This window comes from Mirounga leonina, unplaced genomic scaffold (assembly GCF_011800145.1).
Source record: "Mirounga leonina isolate KUSES-001 unplaced genomic scaffold, KU_Mleo_1.0 Mir_92, whole genome shotgun sequence".
NCBI lineage: Eukaryota > Metazoa > Chordata > Mammalia > Carnivora > Phocidae > Mirounga > Mirounga leonina.
In genome coordinates, this window is record NW_023270852.1 from 16,529,024 (window position 1) to 16,541,238 (window position 12,215).

The following is a 12,215-nucleotide window of genomic DNA, read 5'->3' on the forward strand; positions in this document are numbered from 1 at the left end:
CAGTGGCGTCCCCCAAAGCTGAGTCTAGCACTTTCCACCACGCAGCTGTTCGTGGCTCTGTACACACATCATCCGTGAGCCTCTCCCATTTCCTCTCTCATGCTCCAGTGCAGGCGCGCATACACACACGCATGCACGCACACGCACGCACACGCACGCACACACACGCATGCACGCACACGCACACATACACACACGCATGCACACACACGCACACACAGACACGCACGCATACACACGCACACACGCACACACGCATACACATGCACGCATACACACACGCACACATACACGCACGCACGCACGCATACACACACGCACACACAGACACGCACGCATACACATGCACGCATCCACACACACGCACACACACGCATACACACACACGCAGCCTAGCTTCTGCGAGCGCACCCCCCACTGAAACATTTTTCCAATGACCCCCAGCTCCATGTAGTGCCAGCTCTGTTTCCCAAGGGGTCTTTTGAAGAAGGACAAGTTTGTTTAGGGCTGAACCTGCCCCCTGGCCCCTGGCCCTCTGCCCTTAGTCAGGGAAATGAATTCCACCTGCTTCTGTCTGCCTGCTCTGAAACCAGCCCGGGGGCTTTGGTGAGCACTCTTTGATGTCAGAAGCCAATCTAATGAGTAGGTTGTGGATTTGTTTGCTTTTTTTTTTTTTTTTTTTTTTTTTTCGGTAAGACAGAAGTCTCACTTTCCTAAGAACTAAGGAATTATCACTCCACTGCCCTTCCTTCCCCTGAGATTCTGGGAGCCCGCGACCTGGACTCCCCGCACGGTGCTCACAGATACCCAGAGGGTGAGGCTGGTTAGGGAAGGAGGCAGCATACTTACAGTGTTTCAGGAACAGGGCTTACATGGGCTTCGTCAACACCCATTTTAGAAATGACAAACAGTCTCGGAGACGTGAGGTGATGTCAGGAGGTAGTCCCTCTATGTCGGGGGCCCTCGTCTGCCTGGCCTGAGCTCCTGGTCCCCGTCGTGCTTTTCCCTTTGACAGCTGTGCCACCTGCCTCTGGGCCCAGGCACTTCAGCTGTACAGTGGGAACAGTGTTCTGGATGTGAGGAATAACAAGCTCTATGATAACAAGCTCTCAGAGTCCAAACGATTTGTCAGGAACAAAGCACTGCGTGAAAGGGAGGGAATATTTCTATTTTTATTGTTTTTGTGTCAAGCGGCAAGTTTACCCACAGGATTCATACTGGAATGCATCAATTAATATCGCTCTAGGGCACTTAGTAATGAGTACCCTGTTGGCTGCCAGGTTGCTCAGCAAGGGAATTCTTTGTGGGGACTGGAGCAAGGAGAGGGTTTGGGAATATCTAGGCACGAGACTTTCGGGGCTGGCACAGGCCCCTGCTCCCCTCGGTCCTCCTTCTCAGGGCCCAGCAAAGGGCCTCCCCGAGCTCCCGGGCCTGGCCATGCTCTGGCGCGCTTTGGCAAATGCCACCCTGATTTCTTGGTTGATGAGGTCCTGCCAGGGATCCCTAGGGGAAAAGGAGAAACAAGAATAATAAGACCACCACCCAGAAGAACAGGGGTGGGCATTTTGAGCCCCCAAATGCTTGCAAAGAGCCCCTCTGCTTCTTGGGCTTCTCCTGCTCCCCGCAGCAAACCCACCATGGGCATCCTCAGACCAGGCTCAGAGAGGAGAAGTGTGGTAGACTCGTGTGCATGCGGGGCTTCGTGTCCAGCAGCCTCCCAGGAGGTGGGGAGCTGGCCCCATCCCCTGCTCCAGATGGTTGCTAGGAAGCCAGAATGCCATGGGTTGAGGGGCTCTGTGACTTTTAGGGTACCAGGCATATCTGGGATAGGGACCTTGGACCCCCACCCTGCACACACTTTCATTTTTTTACTTGCTTCCCTTATGTGCCTGGAGGAGGGTAGGTTAGGGTTATGACCTTTGCGTGGAGAAGAGAGCAAGGATCTGGGTGACAGCCAAGGCCTCACATCAACCTGGCAGGGGACACTTCTGAGCCTGGTTGGCAGGGATAGAGGGAAGACAAGGGACCATTCTGCAGAGTGTTTCTGTGACATGAGAAGGAAGGCACTTCTGCGGGCCCTTCTGTTGTGGCTACACCAAGACATGGGAGGGGGCCTTGTGTCCCCTTCCCCTGATCTTCACCAGCTTCCCCAAACACCCCCAAATAGATAAAGATAAATAACTTCTACAGGTATGGCAAATACAGCAAGTGAGGATAAAAGCATCTTTAGAAAACTTGACTTTAAAAAAAAATTCATGTTAGAGCATATAGTTCAAGTAAAAATTTGGTAACTGCCTTACAGACAACTCCAAGCCAAGTCCCCCTAAGCCCTTCCTGCAGAGATTCCGTGTGTGCGTGTGTATGTGTGTCTGTTGGTCTGTCTGTGATCTCATCTCCAAGTACGAAGAGGGCATGTGGTGGCGTTTCCATGTGTGCGTGTATCTGATGCCTACGACGGATGTAATGTGGGTGTGCACACGTGTAGGCACACTTACGTTTGTGGGTCCCGTGTGTCTCCGTGCTAGGTCTGAGCCTATTCTCCCCCGCCTGCCCGAAGGCCTGGGACGCTCCCAAGTCAGGTGGAACTCCCTGGGACTCATCTTAGCTCCCTTCCCTCCCTGAGCCAAGAAGATGAAAACGTTTCTAGCACTTTCTAAAGTTTCCATCGGGGAGTGGAAAAGTCATCAGCTGACGAGCTCAGGATGACAAATGGTTGCCAGACCTGCTATTCCCGCTCCTAGGTTGGGGTAGGCCAGGGCCTGATGGGAGCCAGCGGGAGCTTCAGAGCTCCCCTTCCCTGGGCTCCTGGCACTGAAAGCCCTGCGGTGCATCTGCCGCAGACCAGATCTCCTGGTGCTTATGTAAGCAGGGGAAAGTTTCATAAAGGAATCAAAAAGAAGTGTCAGGAAGCGGCAAGTGCTATGGGGGTGTAATACTGGGAGATGGGAAGGAGGTGACAGCAGGGTTTCCTTTAGCGCATGACATCTGAACTGCCTGCCTGCCGAACGAGCGGCGTCAGAGCTGAGGACTGCAGGATAGCAAGGGAACGGGCCAGGGTACTGGGATAGCAGGTGCAAAGGCCCTGAGTTAGAAAGACGTTCAGGGTGTATTAAGGTAACAGCAAGGAGGTCCTGAGCAGGTGGTGTGCAGTGGAAGGTGGCCAGAGAGCCCAGGCCAGGGGCAGGCCCAGGCCCAGAGAAGCGGGCCTCCAGGGTAGCAGGAAAGAGGTTGATCTTGAGGTTCAGAGCAGTAGAGAGAACCAGAGGGTATTAACCGGGGGACTTTCCTTTGGATCCTGTTCGTGTTGTACTTAAGACCTTGCTCGAGGGGCGCCTGGGTGGCTCAGTCGTTAAGCGTCTGCCTTCGGCTCAGGTCATGCTCCCAGGGTCCTGGGATCGAGCCCCACATTGGGCTCCCTGCTCCGTGGCGGCCTGCGTCTCCCTCTCCCACTCCTCCTGCTTGTGTTCCCTCTCTCGCTGTGTCTCTCTCTGTCAAATAAATACATAAAATCTTTAAAGAAAAAAAAAAAAAGACGTCGCTCAGGCTGCCAGGTGGTGGGTGGAGAGGCACAGTGGATGGGGGAGTGGTGAGCCGCCCCTGCCCCGGGCAGGAGACAGGTGCTCAGGTGGAGCCCTCGGGTGGGGGTGTGGTGGAGGCAGAGCCCCGGGGACTCCAGGACGGCGTCCTCCACCTTTCAGATGGAGGATTGCGAGGCCACCCACGAGGAGAGAGCTCTGGAGGTGGGCCAGGCTGCCAGGTGGGGCTCCCAAAAGGATCTGTTGAGGGACAGCGAGCGCTCCACATCCCAGAGCTCCGGAGGAGGGGTCAGGCTGAGGCCCTTGATAGATGTCAGCAGCGTCTGGGTGGGAAGGGAACCCCTGCATTTCGGGGTCTGGGAGAGGCACGGGGCTGGCTGGCGGGGAGCCTGAGGAGGGAGAGTTGGAGAGGAAGGAGCCCAGCTGGGAGGCCTGGGGCATATTTCTGGGAAGAGGGAGGGCAAAGGGGAAATGCTGCCGAGCTGTGGGTCGGGTTGAGAACATAAAACTGGCCCGCAGATCTAGTGACACGGATGGAGGTCACCGGTGACCTTCACAGAGTCTTCTGGGTGCGTGGGGGTGAAAGTCAGACTGCGGGGGCTGGGCAGGGAGTGGTGGGTGAGGAAGTGAGGTCACCATCAGCAGACAGGCCTTCTGAGAAGTGCGGCTCCCGGCGGGGGCGGGACCTGGAAGGCTGTAGGGCGGAGGAGGCCTGCTCTGTAAGACCCAAGAGAGGCGGGCTGGAGCAGAGCACCTTGATGGACAAGGAAAGGACACGAAGGGCCACAGCTGTTCTCCTGCGGATGGGTGAGCCAGGGTGCCGTGGCACACGGCGTTCCTCACCCCACGCTGCTGCCCAGCAAACTGTCCACACAGACACTGTCTGCGAAGTGGAAGGACCCTGGGCTGCGTGGAAGCCTTTCTGTGAGCAGAAGCTGCTTCTGCACCCACGAGGCTGGGGTGGCCTTATAAAAAGGGTGCCCCTGTGTGTCCTGCACCCTGGTGGGCACACAGTGTGGGCCCACCGGCCCCCTCCCCTGCCCTGCTGTGCTGGACTCTGCTCTGTGTCAAGGGGAGGACACTCGAGATGGCCTTGGGGCACCCTGACAGCAGGTGCAGAGGAAACGGCCTCCGTGAGCAGCTCCCTGCCCGTAGCCCCGGCCCCGCCAGCCGGGCCCCTTGGGCTGCTTCAGTGCTGGGCATCCCACACACTTCTTGTCTTTGAGAGGTGGGGGCAGTCTTGGGTGCGGGGCCGTCCTGGAAGAGTGGAGGGGAGCCAGTCGGAAGTTCTGATGACAGAAAACCCTAGTGGGGCTCAGCCCCCACATCTGCAGTGGGCCCCTGGGCCCCAGGACCTTCTCATTTCTAGGAAACTGTCATTTTCAGCCATTGGCAGCACCCGGCCGCCCTGCCCTGGGCCCTCTGTGGACTGGCTCCTGCCCGAGAAGAACACGTTGCAGCAAAACAGCTCCCCCGCCACCCCGCCCTTATTGCCCTCAGGGAAGGACACAGGGTCACACAAAGGGAAGAGCCTAAGTGCCAGGCAGGCACAAGCTCTCTGAGGATCTGCCTCATTTGGCCCCTGACATGTGCGTGTCCTTTGATCTATAAATTCCTCATTTGCAGAAAGAGTCTGAACCGGGACAAACGCCCAGTCACTTTTTACCAGCGCATCACCGGGACCCGGCTCAGAGTGGGCAGACTGCGCGTGCGCAGCACCAGGAGCCAGGTGGAGCTCCCCGCGGCGCAGCCCCGTGTTGCGCTCCGGATGCTGTCGCGAGGGATGTGTGTTTCCGAAGTGCTCTGACCCGAATGGAGAGCACAGATCAGAATGAGAGACCAGCCAGGCAGCGTGACCGCATCCACAACCAACGCGTCAGCAACAGGCTGTCTCTCAACAGTGGGAAGAGGTGACTATTTAATCGCTAAAGAATTGTGTATTTTCCGTTTTCCCCATCGGGCAGGTGATAATCTTATAATCAGAAAAAGAACAAACCAAACTTCAAACAAAAAAGGCTGAGCTTTGGGGGAAATTCCTCTTACTCACCCAGGTTTGATGTCCAGAGGTGTGGGGAGGGACCCACGGAAGCCTGCCTTCCCCACCAGCCAGTAGGTCTCCTCTACGCCCTTCCCCTGGAGGAGAGAGGAAAGGGGATTGAGCACAGCTTCTCAGGCAGAGAGCAAGGCGGGAGGAAAGGGCACAGTTCCGAACAGCTCCGTGCAGAGCAGCCTGGAGCCGGGAGCCAGACTGTTTGGGTCCACATCCTGGCTCCATCACTGGCTAGCTGTGTGACTTTGGCCAACTTACTTCACCTCTCTGTTCCTCAGTACCTCATGAGTTGCTGTGAGGATTACATGCATTAATATTTATCTCTTAGAGAAGTAACTGAATAATAAATCGTGAATTCTATGACCAGCAGATCTGGAATGCTAAGATCCCAAGATGCTATGATCTGTGATTTTCCCAAACTGTCGAAGGACCCCATTGCCTGAGATGGGGGTACGGCTGCCTGGAACTTAGGAGTAGAGGGGGCATTAGGGTCACTGGGGCCAGGGCTGGCTGGCCTATGGATTTGGCCACGGATGGGTATTGCCCCGTGGAGCTCCCAGGCCATCCTGAAGAACTGTGGTTGGTGTGCTGGCCCCGCCCCCCTCTCTGCATTCCCCTCTGGCATCAGAATCCTCTGTTCCTCAGGACATCTCTTGCCTACTCCCCCAAACAAGACTTATTCCGGCTCACTCTCCCATAACCTCCATAGTAAAGGTTTCCACATATGCCAGTGCTCACAGGCTGTGTGACTGTGGACAAGTTGCTGCTCCTCTCTGAGCTGTACCCTCCTGCTCTGACATTTCACAGCGTAATGAGGTGAGTTCCACCGAGCACACAATTTCTAGGGCCTGGTCATAGTTCTGGGCCTTTAAATGTCTGGGCTGCTCCGGTCTTAACCACCAGGCCTGTCTGTACCTGAGGAATGGGGGGAATGAGAGGAAATGCGATAGGAAGAAAAGTCACTCACTCACGGGAACACTGAACCATTACCTTTATTGAATGTTAACATTTCAAAAAAGAACGCAGAGGTGCTCATGGGCAGGTATCACCCAGTGTCACCCCTGCAGCAGCAGAAGGAGGTCGTGGGAGTGGTGGGTGCCTAGAGAAGGTATGGTAGCTACCACTGGGGAAAGGGAAGATGGGTGTTCACAGGGGCGCCTGGGGGGCTCAGTCATTAAGGGTCTGCCTTCGGCTCGGGTCATGCTCCCGGGGTCCTGGGATCGAGCCCTGCATCGGGCTCCCTGCTCAGCGGGAAGCCTGCTTCTCCCTCTCCCACTCCCCCTGCTTGTGCTCCCTCTCTCGCTGTGTCTCTGTCAAATAAATAAATAAAATCTTAAAAAAAAAAAAAAGATGGGTGTTCCTGGGTCAGGGCAGGCTTCCGTGAGAGGTGAGATCTGCTCTAGGGTTCTGAGGGATGAGTAGGAACCCGACAATGTTATGAGAAAGCACAGGCTTTAGAGACATCAGATCTGGGATACAAGCTAATGTGACTTTGAATGAATCACTTTGCCTAATTTCATTTCCTCAACTATAAAATGGGGACATTGAGCCTTCTTTCATGATTGCTGTGGCAATAAATATGTTAATGTTGGGCACCAGCCTACTGCCCAGGTATGTTATCAGTAGAAGTAACTTCTCGATCCTGGCCCTTCTTCCTATGAGGAGTCAATGAGGGAGTGGTTCCCAGGAAGAAGTGTTATTTTTAGAATTTGGGGAATGATGAGGACAGGTGATCAGGTCCATCCTCGACTACAGACAGAGTATTTCCTTCTCTATCAGTCAAATGAGTAAGAATCTCTCCAGCTCCCCACAGAAACTGGATTTGGCAGGGGGGGGGGGGGATTTTTCCATCAATTCCAGGAAAGAAACTTCCCCTACCTTTAGCTCTGTCTGGCCTCTGATGTCAATTCTGTAGCCTTCGTCCAGGCTGAGCAGTGTCTGGACTGTGCTTCTGCTGACGTGAATTCTGTATGCTGACAAGAAATGTAGCAATCAAGTCACCACCTGGTGGCAGCATACCTGGTGTTTAGTAATATCATTAAGACCTGTAACAGCCCCAGTGCCAGCCAGTAATGCACACAATTCTGATTCCTACAACACCCTTCACCTGACCTTCCTGTCCCTCTGGTAGACTTGGTCACTAAAATAGAGGCCTCGAGGAAAAGCAGATTCCATAGATTGAGTGTTCAGAGGAACTCAAGATGAAGTCAGAACACGTAGGAACATAATTTTCATTTATAGGGAAGTCTATGAAGGCTGAGTCAGAGCAGATAAGCTGTTATTTTTCTTTTAAGAGCAAGACTCCCCACTAGGGCCACCACTTCTAGTCATGCAGGATATGTACCAAACAACATTAGGGAGCACACGACTTCCGTAGCCAGAAGCAGACTCCAACTTTTACACCTGCTCTAACCAAGCCATCAGAGTGGCCTCTGCTGCCAGCAAGGGCCTAAAATGGCATTAAAAACTTGAGAGGGGTCTCCTCGTCATAAAGATGTGGAAACCAAGGCCTAGAGGAAGAGTATTTTGCTCGAGGACACCAAGCAAGCCAGTGGCAGACAGGGCTAGGACCCAGGCCTCCTGCCTCTCAAGTCATTGTCTTCTCCCATGAGATCACCACAAAAGCCCCATGGAAAGTTAGAAGAACCAGTGACATACATTATCTCCATGTAGTTGTTTTACTGACAACTAAGGTACACTGCCACCAGGTGGTGGTTTGGTTACTAAGCACTGTTTCAAATAGCCAGCTTGCCGGGGTCATTGAGAGTCCTCACCCAGGCAAGATAGAAATATAAGACACTCACGCAGCCCTGTGGACTCCATCCGGGATGCAGTGTTAACAGTATCGCCGAAGAGGCAGTACCTGGGCATGGTGAGACCGACGACCCCTGCCACGCAGGGCCCTGAAACTCAGATGTGCCCAGTGAGTTCCAGGGGGTCCTGGACCCAAGAGAGGCTCCCATGGCAGTCTTGCCCTTCCCCATGCTGCCCCCACCCCTGCTGTCTCTACCCCACCTCCTGGGCTCCAGCTGGGGGTGAAGATGAAGCTATATGGAGTCTCCAACTGTACCCAGAGAAGAGATGATATCTGTGCCAGGCTCTGGGCCGGGGGTAGGGGGACACAGATAAATCAGAGCCAGTTTTTGCTCTTGGGGAGCTCCCAGCCTCGTGGTGGGGGGGCATGTAAGCTGTGATCAATGTTGTCAGATGGAAGCATCAGAGCTGTGCCAGCCCAGAGATGGGGGTCTGACCCAGCCCAGAGGACTTTCTGGAGGAGGTGGTGCATGAGCTGTGTCTTGGAGGATGAAAGAATGAGTGGGCAGGGAATGGCAGGAGCCCAGAGGCAGAGAGCCCACCTGTCTGTGGGAAGTGGCAAGCAGCTGAGCGTGGTTGGAGTGGCAAGGGGGGAAGTGATGGGAGATGAGGTTGGATGGAATAGCAAGGGCCTGGGAGGCTGTGAGGGGGGCAGGAATTTGGATTTTATCCTACAGGGGAAACCATGGAGGGAGGAAGGGGTGGGGCCCTGAGAAGCATGTATTAGAGACCCCTCGGTCTCTCCTAGACCCATCCCAGCAACATTTCGTTGTTGGCATAACCACAGAAGGTCTCTGTCCTGCCTCTTCCATCAGACTATCAGCTCCCCGGCACAGCCTCAGATGATTCTGACAGAGGCTGAGACAAAACATGTGCGTGTATGTATATATATGAATGAAACTGAGCATCACAGATTCTTTGACTTACAACATCTCAGAACCTTCAAATAATAGAAGAAAAAGAGGAATGTCAAATTTTCTATCGTAGAGCTTTAGAATCTCAGAATGCCAGAAGCACACCATTGGGGTTGCCCCAGCCCAAGTCGGTCTGGCCCGTCGCCCCCACGGCCCCCAGTTTGTACCTGAGTGCAGGCCAGCGCGGATGTAAATGGGCACGTCGGGCGCATGCTTCATCTGGAAGCCCCTCAGAGAGCTGAGGATGTCCAGGGCCACGTCGGCCATCTCAGCCGCGTGCCAGCTCCCGTTGCACCGGGGCAGCCCCGAGGCCACCATGTAGGCATCCCCGATGGTCTCCACCTAGAAGCCACAGCCTTCACACTCCGTGCAAGAGCACGCCCTCGCTGGACCGCCCCAGCGCCCGCACAAGGCCCTTCTGGGGAGCCCTGAGCCGCCCCTCAAATCTCTGGCCCACAGTGCCGTCCCTATCGGGCCTCCCGCCCCAGGCGCGCTAGCGACAGTTAGATCTGCACACTTCAGATCGCCTTGGTCTGAAGTGGAGCGGACCGTGCCTATCTGGTCTCTTCCCGCCCCAGGCCGTGAGCTGGCAGCAAGACCTGGGCACCCCGTCTGCACGACGCCACAGCGACAGATCAGGCCTTCATCTGGAGAGGAGCACGTGCGTATTGGATACGCATATATACCCCCTGGGGGGGGGGCGTTTGTAAGTAAGTACACCTAGTATGCCTTCCAAGGTGTACTAGACAAAATGTAGGTTTGGGAATCATATAAACGTGGGTTCAATCCCTGGCTCTGCCATTTACCTTGGGCAGACCACTTCACTTGTGCGAGCCTCAGTTTCCTCTTAGGTGGACTGCACATTAAAGATAAAGTATTGAAAGAACTAGGCTTTGGTTATCAGAAGGGAGGTGGCTGGAGGGGTGGGTGAAACAGGTGATGGGGGTTAAGGAGGGCACTTGTGATGAGCACCGGGTGTTGTACAGAAGTGTTGACTTACTAAATTCTACACCTGAAGCTAATATTACACTGTATGTTACCTAAAAAAAAAGTTTTTTAAAAGACTTTATTTAGGGGCGCCTGGGTGGCTCAGTCGTTAAGCGTCTGCCTTCAGCTCAGGCCATGGTCCCAGAGTCCTGGGATCGAGCCCCGCATCGGGCTCCCTGCTCAGCGGGAAGCCTGCTTCTCCCTCTCCCACTCCCCCTGCTTGTGTTCCCTCTCTCACTGTGTCTCTCTCTGTCAAATAAATAAATAAAATCTTAAAAAAAAAAAAAAGACTTTATTTACTTATCTGAGAGAGAGCATGAGCAGGGGTGGGGCAGAGGGAGAAGCAGGCTTCCCGCTGAGCAGGGAGTCTGATGCGAGGCTCGATCCCAGGACCCCAGGATCATGACCTGAGCCAAAGGCAGACGCTTAATGACTGAGCTACCCAGGCACCCCCCCAAAATTTTTTTTAAAGGAACTAGGCTCATTATAGTCGCTCAATGGATGAAGACTTCTGTCACCACCACCATCATCATCATCACCATTTCCTTGGCTGATGGTGTTGGAGATGAAAAAATCCCAGAATCTCAGAACTCAGAGGGACTTTAAAGGCCTCCCATCTGCCTCCTCAGTGGCTGGCCTGGCCTGCTTGCATCTGTTAATAGGAAAGTCCCCCCTTCTAGAGGTGGCTGCTTCTTCCTCTAGGTAACTCTGGTTTGGACCCAGATGTGTACTGTGGCTTTCTCTGCCACCGGCCAGGCCAGCCAAGGTGAAGAAGGTGACGCTACCTCACCGCCCCCCCAAGTCTTTCCCTCTCCAGGCTCAAGAGCCCAGTTCCTGCGCTGCATCTCCGGCAGCCAGCAAATACCTCCTGGACCTGGGGAGCAGAGCTGTCCTTCTGGCGCCGCACGTCTGCTCTCCCTCAGCACCCGGTGGGCAATAATAATTATAATAATAATACATCCCCTGCCCAAAGGGGGCATTGTAATTCAATAAATCTCTCCCACATTTGCTGTGGACTGTGCCCTACTCCCTATGTCCCCCAAACCTCTCCCCCACCCAGGCTATCTATCTCTACCCCAGCACCAGGCAGTGATCTGCCCTAATCATGCCACATTTTGTTTAGATAATTTGCTCCCAGTGGGCTGGCAATCAGGAACTCCCATTACTTACAGAATTTCCTGACTAATTCCTAACCGTTGTTCCTGGTGCCCCATGCTTCCGCCAACGGGAACCTTTCTGCCGTCCGCAGAGACACTCAGTGCTTGCTTGATGGCTTGGCCCCTCTGCCTCAAATGCTCTCTCTCGGTCCCTGTCTGCTGAGATCCAAGCCCTCCATCAGCCCAGCTCCCACTTCATCGAGTCCGTAAAATCTTCCAGGTCACCAGATGCTTCCCTCCTCGGGGCTGTGAGCTCCCCCTCCTTCTCCATCACCTGCTCTTGTCCACCCAGCGCTGGTGGGCTGGTGGTGAATGTGGCAGGAGTCAGGGACATGGCTGGTCCCCTCTGTGTACATTTTCCACAGAGGAGAAAGACCTCCCACCCCCGTGCCCCAGGAGGGAAAAATAGGAGTGAGGCCCAGCTTTCCCTCTGCCCACCCACTTCTTCCCTACAGGAGGAAGAACCCGTGATCTGCCTGGCAAGGTTGGAAGGACTAAATGCTTAAGAACTTGGATAGCAGCTATTACATGCCAGACGCTGTTCCAAACCCTTCACAAATATCAACGCATTAGACCTTCACAAGAATCCTACCAACTCACAGGGGGATGGCGGGCCAGAGAATTAAGTCACTTGCCAACGTCACAGTGCAGATCTGAACTTGGTCAGTCCGGCGCCAGAGCCCGTATGATGTGCTGCCTCTTGATACACAAGGCTTGGTTCCATTCCCTCTCTGTTTTGGGGAGCGATGCCTGCTGT

At 54.4% G+C, this 12,215-nt stretch overlaps 1 protein-coding gene across 1 annotated transcript in view; it reads right to left on the reverse strand.

Annotated features, from left to right (window-relative positions):
- Positions 1-1,212: 1,212 nt before the first annotated feature.
- The window catches only part of LOC118004023 (guanylate cyclase D-like), a 41,239-nt gene continuing 30,236 nt past the window's right edge, over positions 1,213-12,215 (reverse strand). The window contains exons 16-20 of the mRNA XM_034995145.1: positions 9,482-9,656; positions 8,391-8,489; positions 7,465-7,559; positions 5,584-5,669; positions 1,213-1,503 (exon numbers count right to left, since the gene is read on the reverse strand). Of these exons, the coding sequence (XP_034851036.1) occupies positions 1,395-1,503; positions 5,584-5,669; positions 7,465-7,559; positions 8,391-8,489; positions 9,482-9,656 (564 nt within the window). The 3' untranslated portion in view covers positions 1,213-1,394. The remainder of the gene's footprint in view (positions 1,504-5,583; positions 5,670-7,464; positions 7,560-8,390; positions 8,490-9,481; positions 9,657-12,215) is intronic.